Here is a 13,615-nt window from a genome sequence, read left to right on the forward strand (position 1 = left end):
TTTATTCTATGATTAAGATCAATCTATTGAGCCAATCAGAGTCAGGGGCAGAATCACATGTAACAGTTAAAATGATGAATTCATTTGTTTCATGTTGGTAAAGTTAAAAACCAGGATCTGTGAACACAAGTGTTCTTTACATAACCATGATGACAAATCATTGCTGTAACAGTCTGAATGGAGACGGTAAAGATCAGCTGATCGATTCCACCGGAGATGAAGACGCAGAGATGAGAGAAATGGAAAGAAGAGCAAAGCAGATTCAAACTCTGCAGGAATGTGAGGTCACTGGAAAATAAGGCGGACGAGCTGAAAGTCGCTAGAATCTTAAAGTGTAGCTTCCTGTGTTTTACTGAGCCGAGGCTCCACAAACAGATACCAGACTCAAAGGTGACCCACAGAGACCTGAGCAGGTGTCAAGGGCTTCACAACACTGCTCTTCTGATCTATTATCTAATTCTCACAATCTTATCACGCTGGCCCGGAGGATTGTACACCGGCAGCTACAACAAACAAAAACAACAACAAAGATCATCGGCGATCAGCAATTCTGATCGAGACATCTGAATTTATGTTATTGTTTACTAAGTCATTATTATTCATCATGATAATACTGTTTATTAATGGTTAATAAACAAAACAAAAAAAAGAATAAAAATGGAATGGGCTAATAAGGGTTAATAGGGGTTATTAAGGGGTGATAAGGGGTTATTAAGGGTTAATACGGGTAAATAAGGGTTAATAATGGTTAATAAGGGTTAAAGATATTCTCACCTGGGTAACATGTGGCGGCCATGTTAGTAGTCCTATGGTCAGTTTATCAGCCTGCTAATGTTGGCCATGTTGTCTCCACAGGTTAGTACTCACACCGCATGCCTTTTTGAGAACCAATCAGATCAGACCTACACGGTCACGTGATCACATTAAACAGACATTATGGGGACATTATTATGTATAAATAAATAACCTATAAAAACATATAAGAACATTTACCAGAGCTCCACTGCTCAGCAGGATCATGAAAATGATGAAGGACTCAAAGTAGTTGTGTTCTACGATGGAGAAACAGGTTCTCCTGATGTTAGACCACACCTTTCCTCTGCTCTGGGACGTGTCTATGTCCAGGAATGGACAGCGTCGGTAACACTCTGAAACGAATCAGACAGTTATATAATAATGTGTACAGACGGGAACAACATGTCACCTGCTGTCTTCTTCTTCTGTTAACCTGACGATATCTTTTCACTCTCTTCTTCTGTACATTCATATCCGGCTCTGACACACTGACCTACAACTTGATTTCTATTCATTTAAATTAAACTTAAATGCTGAATGTACATCTCTTCCTGTTTTTCATGACAATAATCAAACATATTCTGGTTCTGATTGTTACAGGAACGAACAGTTCATTTAAACACTTTGTCCTTGGTCACCGCCAGCTGCGCTTCTTTGAGCTTCAACTTTATTCAACTTCTTCCTGTTTTTGGCCGTACGGAAGCCTCTGTAGGACAAGCCTCTGGCACCATGCGTATATATATATATATATATATATATATAGTGTTGGGCAACGATTACAATTTTTTTTTGCGATCAATCGCATCGCATGACTGTTATGCGCAAAATTCAATAATGAATTCAAAAGTAGTGTATTGTGCACTTTTATTTTGAAAGTACTGCTATATGAACAAAAGGTCAATAACATTTGGTTTGTAAACACTTTAAACACATCAGGTTCTTGTTAGCAGCAGTATTCCCTTTACACAGCAGTTATAACACAGTTATAATGATTCTGATCATAGATATTCAGCCGGTGTTCACAACTTTATCTTCATGTGTGTAAGAGATGCAATTTAAATATACACCTTGAAAACTGCAAACCTATCTACGTCACGTTTTTTTCCTTTTTCTTTATGTTTGATAAATTCTCAGTAGCGATAACTAAATGATGCTTATTATACATATTACAAACAAAACACTTTAAAAACTCTAAAACAATAATTTAAATTAATCATTTATTTTTTTGGTATTGTGGTCAGACACATATGCAACGCTGATTACCGTAATATGTGTGGTATTTGTTATAAATGTACGTTGGTACATAGAGGGTGATAAGAAGCTATGCCTGGAGGGACTTAGGACCCAGGGGAAAGTAGGTGAAGCATGGAACCTGTAGTCTGTACCGGGGCAGTAACCTGCATGAGGAAGTTATGCTCATAAAGAGTTGCAGTTAAGAGCAGTTTGTTCTCACGTGTGTGTGTGTGAGACAGAAGGGACCGACGGTGACGGAGTGACGGGGGGTTCCGGACCTGGCATGTCACCCGGGGGGGGCAGCAGCAGCAGGAAGTGACGCCACACAAACACAGCTGTTCACCGCTTGCTGCCTGGTTCTTGTGTTAAAAATGTCCGCTTAATAATAATAACAAAAACTGCGTTAACGCTCGATAATATAATTGTCGGCATTAATTAATTAATGCGTTAACGCGATAATAACGCATTAACTTGCCCAGCACTAATATATATATATATATATATATATATATAAAGTCAGTGATGGACGTACAAACAGGGACCGCCTCCCAGTGAGAGCTTCTGAATGGCTCCTCAGCAGCTTCATTACGAAGGAAAACTGAGACTCAACAGAGCTTTTTATTGATCATTGATTGGTTCCTTTTCTTCAATACTTTTTTACAAGTTATACAAAGGTGTATTCGTATTAGTTTGTTTCTGCACTACTTCTGCTCTGGTTTATGCTCTTAGATGCTTGTGTAAACAAGGACATGCACTTATGACTTCTGGTGACTAGACCTCAGAGAGGCCGGGTTAGAGTCCCAAGACGGGGTTGGAGTCCCGCGTCTAGACGGGGTTAGAGTCCCGCGTCCAATTGTCCGGGTTAGAGTCCCGAGGCGGGGTTGGAGTCCCACGCTAAATAAGACCTCAGGGAGGCCGGGTTAGAGTCCCGCAATGTGACAAAACTGTATTGATAAAACTGTAGTGATAAAACACAACTTTTCTTTTTTCTTTTTTGTGTTTTAATGACTGTTTTTATTGTTTCAATGTATGTTTTAAATCTCCTTTACTTTTGCCTTATGTTTTGATGCTTTTAATGGTTTTAAATGGCTGAAATGTGCTATACAAATAAACTTGCCTTGCCTTGCCTTACCTAGTAGTTCTCTTGAATACCGATGTTGAATACACTTATTGTAAGTCCCTTTGGATAGAAGCGTCTGCTAAATGACTGATGTAATGTAATGTATGTGTGTGTGTGTTTTCGTACGGTCACTGAAGCAGTCCTCAGGTGTGTTGGCTTCGTGCTCTTCTTCTTCGTCCTCAGGAGCTTCAGGATTTTTCTGTACGGTGCTGCAGACCGACGACTCGTCACACTGAACAAACACATCAGACATCGTTGATATTCATGTTCAGATCTCACAGACAGTCCAGTACTAGTTTCATCTAATTAAGTTTCCTGATCTGGTCAAACTTGTACTGAATGCTGCCTCAGACTAAATGTATTTTATTCTCCAGAATCACCCATAGACTTGAGAATTTAACCTTTTTTTCACTCTTATTAATACCTGAATTCGGCTCTTTGACTTTTTGAACAGCAACTGGCTCTAAACGTCTCAACACTACATCCATCTCTCTTTGATAAACAGCTCACAGTATGTGATGAGAGATGAGTGCATGTGCTCTCACCATGCACTCATCTCTCCTTTAGAACGGTCATGGGTTTGTCTTCACAATACTCACAGTATAAGAGTGTTGTGTTTCAATATGCCTCCTCCAACCTTCACCTTCTTCTAAATACTAATAAAACTAAATAAACTTAAACTTTATTAGAGTCATCATTAAACATGAAATTTGACCTCTGCATTGAACCCATCCCTAGCATATTGTGAGCAGTGGGCTGCTGAGAAGTGCCCGGGGAGCGGTTAGGGGCTCAGTATCTTGCTCAGGGACACTTCGGCACAGGACTCATAGTAGCCGAGGATCGAACCATCAACCATGCGGTTGCCGGTCGACCCTCTCTACCCGTTGAGCCACGGCCACCCCAATGCATGGTCTCCACCTATAACTCACCTTAAGTGGCCTTCTCCCCTCTAAATCTCCTCCCTCGATGGGCCAGAATTATAATTTGTCCTCTCCAATAGATACCTGGGTATCAAACTCTACATTTCACTCTCCTTTCAAACGCTAGTGTCCAAAGTCAGAGAAAGAATTGGTTTCCTGTACTGAAATTGTGGCGACTTAATCTACAGATTTACCAGCAAAAGTCTTCTCAATAAACCGGACGTCATCTTACATCCAGCCATTTGCTTTAACTTTCATTCTCTAGACAACTGGCTATCAGTTATTTAGAAGACTATCATTATCAAAACCCTCCATATCTCCGCTCACTGCTCAACATCTCCAACAGTAACCACAATTTATGTTCTAGTAAAATCCTTAGTATGGTCTTTACTAAAGTCTGTGATCGTCTCTTTCCTTTAATAACTCAGTGTAAGAAATAGTTTATATATATACAGTCCACATCTCTAATGTTGTATGTATTGTGAAGTTTTAATGTTGTCTCATGTTGTTTTATTGCAATAGTTGTATTTATGTTCTCTTCTATTGCTGCTTCTTGGCCAGGTCGTCACTGTAAATGAGAATTGGTTCTCAATTGACTCACCTGGTTAAATAAAGGTTAAAAAAGAATAATAATGAATATAATGCAAGCTGATATTTGGACTATTCAGTCTACCACTAACTGAAGGTTACATCAATATCTGTTTCTGAGTTTCATCTGAACTTGACACTAGAGTTCAATAGAATAGAATAAAGTAGAAAAGAATAGAGTAGAAAAAAATGAAATGAAATGAAATAAAATAGAATAATGTTCACATGGGACTGTGTTTCTTCCTCCTCATCTTCTTCTTCGTCCTCTTCATCATCTTTGTCAGGCGTCTCAAAGTCGGACTCGGCCTCGGCGATCGGGACCCTCGGGCAGGGAACGTTGTCGTAGTTGCTTGTCAGGTTGCCATGGTTACAGTAGAGGGACTTGACCTCTGACACCGGCTGGCTTGAGGTCACAAAGGTCAAAGCTAAAATCTCCTTCGTCGTCCTGTTGTCTTCTTCACTGTCGACCACTATTGATGAAATTCACAAACATGAAAAATCAGTAAGTCACACAAAATACATCCAGACATGAAATCTGTGATTCAATGAACTTCATAGTGAACATTTAATTTGAACATAACGACCTGGAACACTGAATAAATACTGAAACGCAACAAATAATACCAAGAAAAGAACACATAAATAGATACATAAGTCTTTGCTGTAGTTTCAGGTCTGGTCCTACCGGTGTGGTCTGGGTTGATATTGTCCTTCTTTCCAGTGATGGTCCAGATTTGTTCCAGGATCCATTTCTTTGTCCAATCCACAGCCCTACTGATCCGGTTTATGGCGATCTGCAAATTGTTTTCTCCTTCTTCTTCTGGAGCTGCAAGATTATCACCGCTGAATGAGCTCAGCAACAAGGCCAGGAACAGATTCAGGACCTGAAACAAGACCAGGAACATATGAAACAGATTCAAGACCAGGAAAATTGCTCCTGTAGCTGTGCCTATGGTATGATAGAATCTGAATTGTAAGTCGCTTTGGATAAAAGCGTCTGCTAAATGACTGTAATGTAATGTAAATGTAATGAACAGATTCGGGACCTGAAACAAGACCAGGAACATATGTAACACATTCAAGACCAGGAACATATTCAGGACCTGAAACAAGACCAGTAACAGAGGAATCCTCTACTGGACTCTATGGGTTATACTCTCCTCCAATCACGAGCACAAGCTCATTGAAAATTTGAATAAGCGTAGCCAGCAGTCAGGAAGTGCCTACCTGAATATATGTGCACCCCACAGTATATACGGCTACGCCTGTGCTTTTAGAACTAGGGTTACAATATCGTAACCTTCATTCTAACTCACACAGTCTCCACCCTCTACTGGCCTCGATGGGTACAGCAGATGAAATATGCCCTGCCACCACGTAACATCGATCCCAACCACACTGATCCTGAATTAAAGGTTAGCCGCCACAGCCCACCTACTTCTAGGCTACCTAGGCTGCTATAGCTGAGTAAGGCGCCCCTGCCAATCCAGGTAGTATGAAACTGAACTGGGTATAGCCATGGCCCAAATCTGAATGTGTCTGAAAGCCAAGCCACAGCCACCTTGCACTTCACAGTACCTGGGCTATCAAGGAGCACTGGGACATGTATCAAGCCCAGAGGGCGGCTCAGGTGCAACACAACCGACACACACTAACTGTTTTCACCAGTCCTGTGTTGTTCCAGTGAGCACAGACCCTGTTTCAGGGGTCTGAAGTGCTGGAGGAACAAAAACACTTCCTGTACCTCAAGGAGGTTGATGTTTCTGTCCACACCACCAAACGTTCTCCCAAGTTTGGCCCTCCCCCAACCTGTCATAGATGCATACGTCAAAACTGTTATGTAGGAGTTCCCTCATCCCAGCAGAGATAAAAGACGACCCCTATGCCACGGTCCTGCAGCGCCGTGTCCACACATCTGCTGACACACCACATTTGTCATCACAATTAGGAAGTCATGAAAATGAATCCATCGATTCTTGGGCAGCAATCGGCGGACCGGGACACGACAATCACTGATGAAGTTCTTGAAGCGGCGACTCCATTTTTGGAGAAAGGCAGTCTGGATAGCTTAGCTTAGCGTGCTGCCTTATATACTGAGGGGTCTGCAGGTATTCGGGTCGGCACGTCCTGATTGTCCGGCTACATTTATTCATAATTTCAGTGTGTGAAGGTATGCTAGTGATTGGAGGAGAGTGTTACCCGTAGAGTCCAGTAAAGGTCAAAGAGTATCTTTGTGCCTACAGGGACTCACCACCAGGTTTCCGATGACGAGGACCATCATGAAGACAATCAGACACATGGTCTGACCTGAGACCTCCATGCAGTCCCACATGGTCTCAATCCACTCTCCACATAGGACCCTGAAGATGATGAGGAAGGCGTGGAAGAAGTCGTACATGTGCCAGCGGGGAAGTTCGCAGTCGAGTGCGATGCGACAGACGCAGTCTTTGTAGTTCTTCCCGAATAGCTGCATGCCGACGACCGCGAAGATGAAGACGATGATGGCCAGGACCAGAGTCAGGTTCCCCAGAGCACCCACCGAGTTCCCAATGATCTTTATCAACATGTTGAGGGTCGGCCACGACTTGGCCAGCTTAAATACTCGCATCTGGACATGAGACAGGCAGGGAGACAGGTGAGAAGACAGACATATAGACAGACAGGTAAAAAGTAATTTGAGTGATGAGTTCACACCGACCAATCGGAAGGAGCGCAGCACAGACAGGCCCTGAACGTTAGCCAATCCCAGCTCCACCAGACTCATGGTGACGATGATGCTGTCAAAGATGTTCCAGCCCACCTGCAGCCATGGCAACAGAACAATGACAGACACGTGTTACCATGGCAACAAAAACAATGACAGACACGTGTCCATGTATCATGTGCCATGTATCCATGAGAATAGCTGTCATGAGGTAAACGAAAGATGTGAATGAGGATGCTTAAGACTTCAAGTCATGGTGCTGGTTAGAGAACCACCAGTCAACAAACAAGAAGTCTGACCTGGAAGTAGTAGTACGGGTCCATGGCCAGAAGTTTGAGGACCATCTCAGCTGTGAAGATCCCTGTGAAGACCTGAGGGGGGTCAGAGGTCAGCAGAAGAAGCTATTAAATTAATGGGGTTTGACAGATGTTGGAGGTTTACAGCCGATGGCACAAATAAACGGAAGCTGTCCGCTTTGGATTCTTAGCTGACAGAACTTTTGAGTGAGAATATACAAAAGAACATTTTCAAATATAAAAGCATTTTTTTGTTTAAGATCTTTTCAATAATTGCAGAATTTAAATTGTCAGCCAGTAAGTAGGCAGCTCTGACTTCTTTTGGTTGCCTCAGTGAAACAAATCAATCATCAATCCTCATGTTCAGCTAGTGAGGCTTCCAGCTATATGACGGTACACACGTGGACAAAATTGTTGGTACCCTTCCGTTAAAGAAAGAAAAACCCACAATGGTCACTGAAATAACTTGAAACTGACAAAAGTAATAATAAATAAAATTGTACTAAAAATTAACTAATGAAAATCAGACATTGCTTTTAAATTGTGGTTCAACAATCATTTTAAAACACAAACAAATGAAAATGGCCTGGACAAAAATGATTGTACTCCTAACTTAATATTTTGTTGCACAACCTTTTGAGGCAATCACTGCAATCAAGTGATTTCTGTAACTCTCAGTGAGACTTCTGCACCTGTCAACAGGTATTGTGACCCACTCCTCGTGAGAAAACTGCTCCAGCGGTCTCAGGTTTGAAGGGTGCCTTCTCCAGACTGCATGTTTCAGCTCCTTGCACAGATGTTCAATAGGATTTAGATCAGGGCTCATAGAAGGCCACTTCACAATGGGCCAATGTTGTGCTCTTAGCCATTCTTGGGTGTTTTTAGCTGTGTTTTGGGTCGTTATCCTGTTGGAGGACCCGTGACCTGCGACTGAGACCAAGCTCTCTGACACTGGGCAGCACATTTTGCTCCAGAATGCCTTGATGGTCTTGAGATTTCATTGTACCCTGCACAGATTCAAGACACCCTTTGCCAGATGCAGCAAAGCAGCCCCAGAACATAACCGAGCCTCCTCCATGTTTCACAGTAGGTACAGTGTTCTTTCTTTGTATGTTTCATTTTTGCGTCTGTGAACATAGAGCTGATGAGCCAAAAAGCTCCAGTTTTGTCTCATCTGTCCAAAGGACATACTCCCAGAAGGTTTGTGGCTTGTCAATATGCATTTTGACAAATTCCAGTTTCAAAACTGGAGCTTTTTGTGCAACTAAATATTAAGTTAAGGGTACCATCATTTTTGTCCAGGCCATTTTCATTAGTTTTTTTTTTTTTAATTATTCTGTTGAACCACAATTCAAAAGCACTGTCTTATTTGTATTAGTTAATTTTCAGTATATTTTTATTTATTGTTACTTTTGTCAGTTTCAAGTTATTTCAGTGACCATTGTGGGTTTTTCTTTCTTTAACGGAAGGGTACCAACAATTTTGTCCACGTGTGACATCTCCTCTTTTAACCCTCCTTCATTAGCAAGTAAAGTTGTACCTTTTACTTTCAATTCTTTTATTTATTCATTATTGTATGTCTTTCTGCACATTAAGAGGCTGGTGGTCTGCTGATCCGAGGTCAGCTTCATAAATCTTCAGTACATCAGAGAACTGACAGCGATCTAGAAAATACCTCCTGATGTCTACACTGAGTGCACAATTATTAGGCAAGTTGTATTTTTGAGGATTCATTTTATTATTGAACAACTACAGCTCTCGTTCAATCCAAAATGTTAATAAACCTCAAACCTGAATATTTAAGAAAGTAATAGTGAGGTTTTGGCGTGTGCACAATTATTGGGCAACTATTAGTGTGCACAATTATTATGCAACTAAATGAAAAGCGAAAATTTTCCCATATCACTTGTTTATTTTCATCTATTAAAGTGAGAATAATAAACAAACAACTCAAAATTTATAAATAAACATTTCTGACATTAAAAAAAAAAATCAGTGACCAAATATAGCCCCCCTTCTTTTCAATAACAGTAATACGCCTTCATTCATGGATTCTGTCACTTTCTTGATCTGTTGACGATCAACCACAGCCTCCCAGACACTGTTCAGAGAGGTGTACTGTTTTCCTTCACCGTAAATCTCCCGTTTAAGAAGGGCCCACAAGTTCTCAATAGGCTTTAGGTCCAACTAGCTGGTGTAATGTTTCTGTATTGTAATTATGACCCAGACGAACAACGACTTGATGCACTGCAACAGGCTTTTATTCCGAGCTTCATATATACGCTGTTCATGCGGTCTTGCTGACTGACCGTATATATCCTGTTCCGCCCACCAGGTGGTATGGTTCTACTGTGAACATCACATTGCCCTTTTTTTATTTTTAAAGAAATACCTAAAACTTGACATTCTTAAACTAGGCTTGCTCTTACATATTACTCAAACTTCAACAACTCTATTTACTGTACTGAACATTTTACTCATCTAGAGGTATGGCAGCTCTGTATTAACTGTATGCCTTAAAACATTAATTTTACACTCTGTCTTATAGAAATGTTTAACAAACACTTAACTTCTCAAACTTGGCTAAATCAGTACCTTTTAAGTTCACAACAGATCAAATTAGTGTCCATGTCCCTGAGCATATTTATTGTATGCAGCCAAGAGATTGTCCACATTTAACAGTCCATAATCTACCTATAGTCCTGTTGGTAGGCGGGAGGACATCTGTTGTGCCTTGAGGGGTATCTCGGTGTTGTTGATGTATTAGAGGCATCACTGTAATCACAATCCTCATCATCGGGATCTGGTGAGATGTCCATTACTTCTGGAGTGATCTTCTTGAAGAATGAAGAATTCCTGACAATGAAGTGTCCACTTCTGGCTGCTGTGATCATGGAGCCTTTGACTTTGGTCACCGTGTATGGCTTACTGTTATACGGTGCAGTGAGCTTGTTGTGCTTGGGCTGACGATGAAGCACAGCGTCACCTGGAGTGAGAGTGTGTGGTGTAGCATTACGATGAGAGTCTGCATGAGTTTTCATCTTGGCTTTAGCCTTGTTGTCCCTTGCTCTCACTTCAGAGTCTGAACAGTTCCTTGCAGTTTGAGTGATTGAATGAATCTTCGTGTACATCTTGCGTTGGAACAACAGTTCAGCAGGTGATCTTTCTGTTGTGCTGTGAGGTGTGGATCGATACTCACGTAGAAAGATGTTCAGTCGTTGTTTCCAGGGAATGCCTTGTGTTTCGGCCACACGAATAGCTTTGCCTAGGATGCGCATGAATCTTTCAGCTGTAGCATTAGCTTGAGGCCACAGCGGTGTGATCCGGCGGTGGTGGAATCCTAGATGCTCTGCAAACTGGGAGAACTGGTCACTGTTGAATGGGGGACCATTATCAGTTTTCACAACTCTGGGGATCCCAAACATGGAGAAAACTTTGTCCATGACCGGAATGACTGTGTTAGTCGAGGTTGACCTTATGCTCTCTACAACTGGGTAGCGTGTGTAATCATCCGTGATGACAAGCAAGTACTCTCCAGTTGGAAGTGGTCCATAGAAGTCTGCACTAACACTATGCCAAGGAGGTTCTGGCAGAACGGACATTTTTAGTGGCTCAGTATGTGCAACTGGCGTGTTGGCTTGACATGCAAGACAACTGCGTACTACTGCTTCTGCTTTGCGATCAATGTCTGGAAACCAAACCTTGGTTCTGAGTAGGGATTTGGTTTTGACAATGCCCTGATGTCCTTCATGGGCTAGCTGTAACACTCTATCTTGTAGGGCTGTGGGAATTACTATTCTAGTGCCCCGCAGTACAATGTCTGATGCATGTGATGTTGTTAGTTCACTGCTAACTTGTCTGAACTGCTTTACTATGTCAGCATGTCGTGACTTGTCACCCTGGTGCCATGTGTTGTGTCTGATGTGAGCACTAATCTCTTGAAGGATTGGGTCTGCGAGTGTCTCTCTCTTGATCTCCGTGAGTGTCATGGCTTTAGGTGTTGCATGACTTGCGATGAAGTTCACATACTCCTCTGCTACCTTTGCTGCACGTGTACTGTCAGCTGTCTGAGACAAGATAGGATGACGAGACATATAGTCAGCTGGGTTGTCGGCTCCCTTTCGGTATTCCACCTTGAAGTTGTAGGGCTGAATCCTCAGTCCCCACCTCTCAATCCTGGCGGGTGGTTTTGACCTGGGATTGTTCCATATGATTTCCAGTGCTTTGTGATCTGTCACTAGAGTTAAAGGATGACCATAGATATACAGGTGGAAATGCTCACAGCTCCACACAATGGCCAGCGCCTCCTTTTCTGTTTGGGAGTATCTCCTCTCCACATCGCTGAGAGACCGACTAGCATATGCTAGCATGTACTTCACCCCTTTTTCATCTTTTTGGCAGAGGATTGCACCCAGTCCAACAGGGCTAGCATCCACAATCAGTTCTGTCTCTCTACCTAGGTAAAAGTATGACATAGTAGTGTTACTGGTTAGACTGTCTTTCAGTGTCTGTAATGCAACTTGCTGTTCTGGGCCCCATACCCAGGGTGTGTCTTTTCTGGTGAGCTTGCGCAGTGGTTCTGAAATGGAGGAGAAGTCTTTGATAAATCTGGAGCAATAGTTGGCCATGCCCAGCAGACTCCTGATTTCACCTGGATTCTGGGGGTCTGCAGCTTGCTGAACTGTAATGACTTTCTTGGGACCAGCCAGCTGAGACACCCTCTGCAGAGAAGATGAAACCAAAGAACTCGAGCCTGGACTTGTTGAACTCACATTTGTCACAATTGAGTGTGAGACCGCTTTCCCTGAGTCTCTGGAACAGTGCTCGGAGGTTGTTGTCATGTTCAGTCTGGGAGGCACCGTAGACGATGATGTCATCGCTGAGGTTTTTCACACCAGAGAGACCTTGCAGTGTTTGGCATATGGCATTTTGAATTACCTCAGCAGCAGACGATATGCCAAAACTCAGTCTCTTGTAGCGTCTCAATCCAAGGTGAGTGGTGAAGGTAGTGATGTATCTGCTGTCTGGATGAAGCTCTAGCTGGTGGTATCCAGCTCTCAGATCCAGTTTGGAAAACACAGTTGCTCCATTCAACTCATGTATCACATCGTCCATGGTGGGAGTGATGTGGCGTTCCCTCTCTATAGCCGTGTTAGCTTGGCGCATGTCAACACAAAGTCTTACTTTGTCAGGGTCTTTAGGCTTGGGAGGAGCGACAATAGGTGAGACCCATGGTGTCGGGCCAGTGACCTCCTCAATGATGTCATCTGCCTCCAGTTTCTGAAGCTCATCCTCAACCTTCTGGCGGATGTGGAACGGCACACGTCGATGTGGTTGGCATGTAGGCTTAATGTCAGGATTTATGTGAAGCTTTACCTGAACGTCTTTCAGTTTTCCGATCCCTTGAAACAATTCAGGATGACTCTCCACTAGCTCATCTGCGACTGTGCAACTCTGTGGTGTGGATGATACTGCTGTGACTATTTTGATCAATCCCAGTGCTTTGGAAGTTTTGTAACTGAGAATATTGAATCCGTCCCCTTTAATTACAAAGAATGTGCACCATGTCCTTTTCTGTCCTTTTTCCACGCTGCACTTGAAAGCACCACTGACAGGCAATGGAACCTTGGAGCAGAAGGGGTAGATCTTGGTGCTGGTGGGGCTTAGTTGTGGACATGGAATCAATTTCTCGAAACTTGTTTCACCGACACAGTTTGCTGTGGCTCCTGAATCAATTAAAACTAGCATACTACTGCCATTTAGCTTGATGTGAGTCTGTGGCAGCTCAGAGGTTTTATCAGCATCAACTGCAAAAACATAAGCATCATCACTGCTGGAAGAGTTGTGCTCTTTTTCCTCACCTGTCGTCTTTGTTATGTGATGTATTTTTTTAGGGCGTTGGTTAGCCTTGTACTGCGTTCGTTTTGTATCACCGTCTTCGGCTTTAGAACGGCATTGC

General features: G+C 42.5%; 1 protein-coding gene across 1 annotated transcript in view; it reads right to left on the reverse strand.

Annotated features, from left to right (window-relative positions):
- Window positions 1-13,615, reverse strand: part of scn4ab (sodium channel, voltage-gated, type IV, alpha, b) — a 44,185-nt gene that overhangs the window by 9,274 nt on the left and 21,296 nt on the right. The window contains exons 14-20 of the mRNA XM_076083406.1: window positions 7,660-7,731; window positions 7,355-7,456; window positions 6,908-7,264; window positions 5,342-5,540; window positions 4,882-5,126; window positions 3,275-3,380; window positions 994-1,148 (exon numbers count right to left, since the gene is read on the reverse strand). Coding sequence (XP_075939521.1) covers window positions 994-1,148; window positions 3,275-3,380; window positions 4,882-5,126; window positions 5,342-5,540; window positions 6,908-7,264; window positions 7,355-7,456; window positions 7,660-7,731 — 1,236 coding nt within the window. The remainder of the gene's footprint in view (window positions 1-993; window positions 1,149-3,274; window positions 3,381-4,881; window positions 5,127-5,341; window positions 5,541-6,907; window positions 7,265-7,354; window positions 7,457-7,659; window positions 7,732-13,615) is intronic.

This window comes from Anarhichas minor, unplaced genomic scaffold (genome assembly GCF_050575085.1).
Source record: "Anarhichas minor isolate MPS153535 unplaced genomic scaffold, ASM5057508v1 ptg000129l, whole genome shotgun sequence".
In the NCBI taxonomy this organism is placed as follows: Eukaryota; Metazoa; Chordata; class Actinopteri; order Perciformes; family Anarhichadidae; genus Anarhichas; species Anarhichas minor.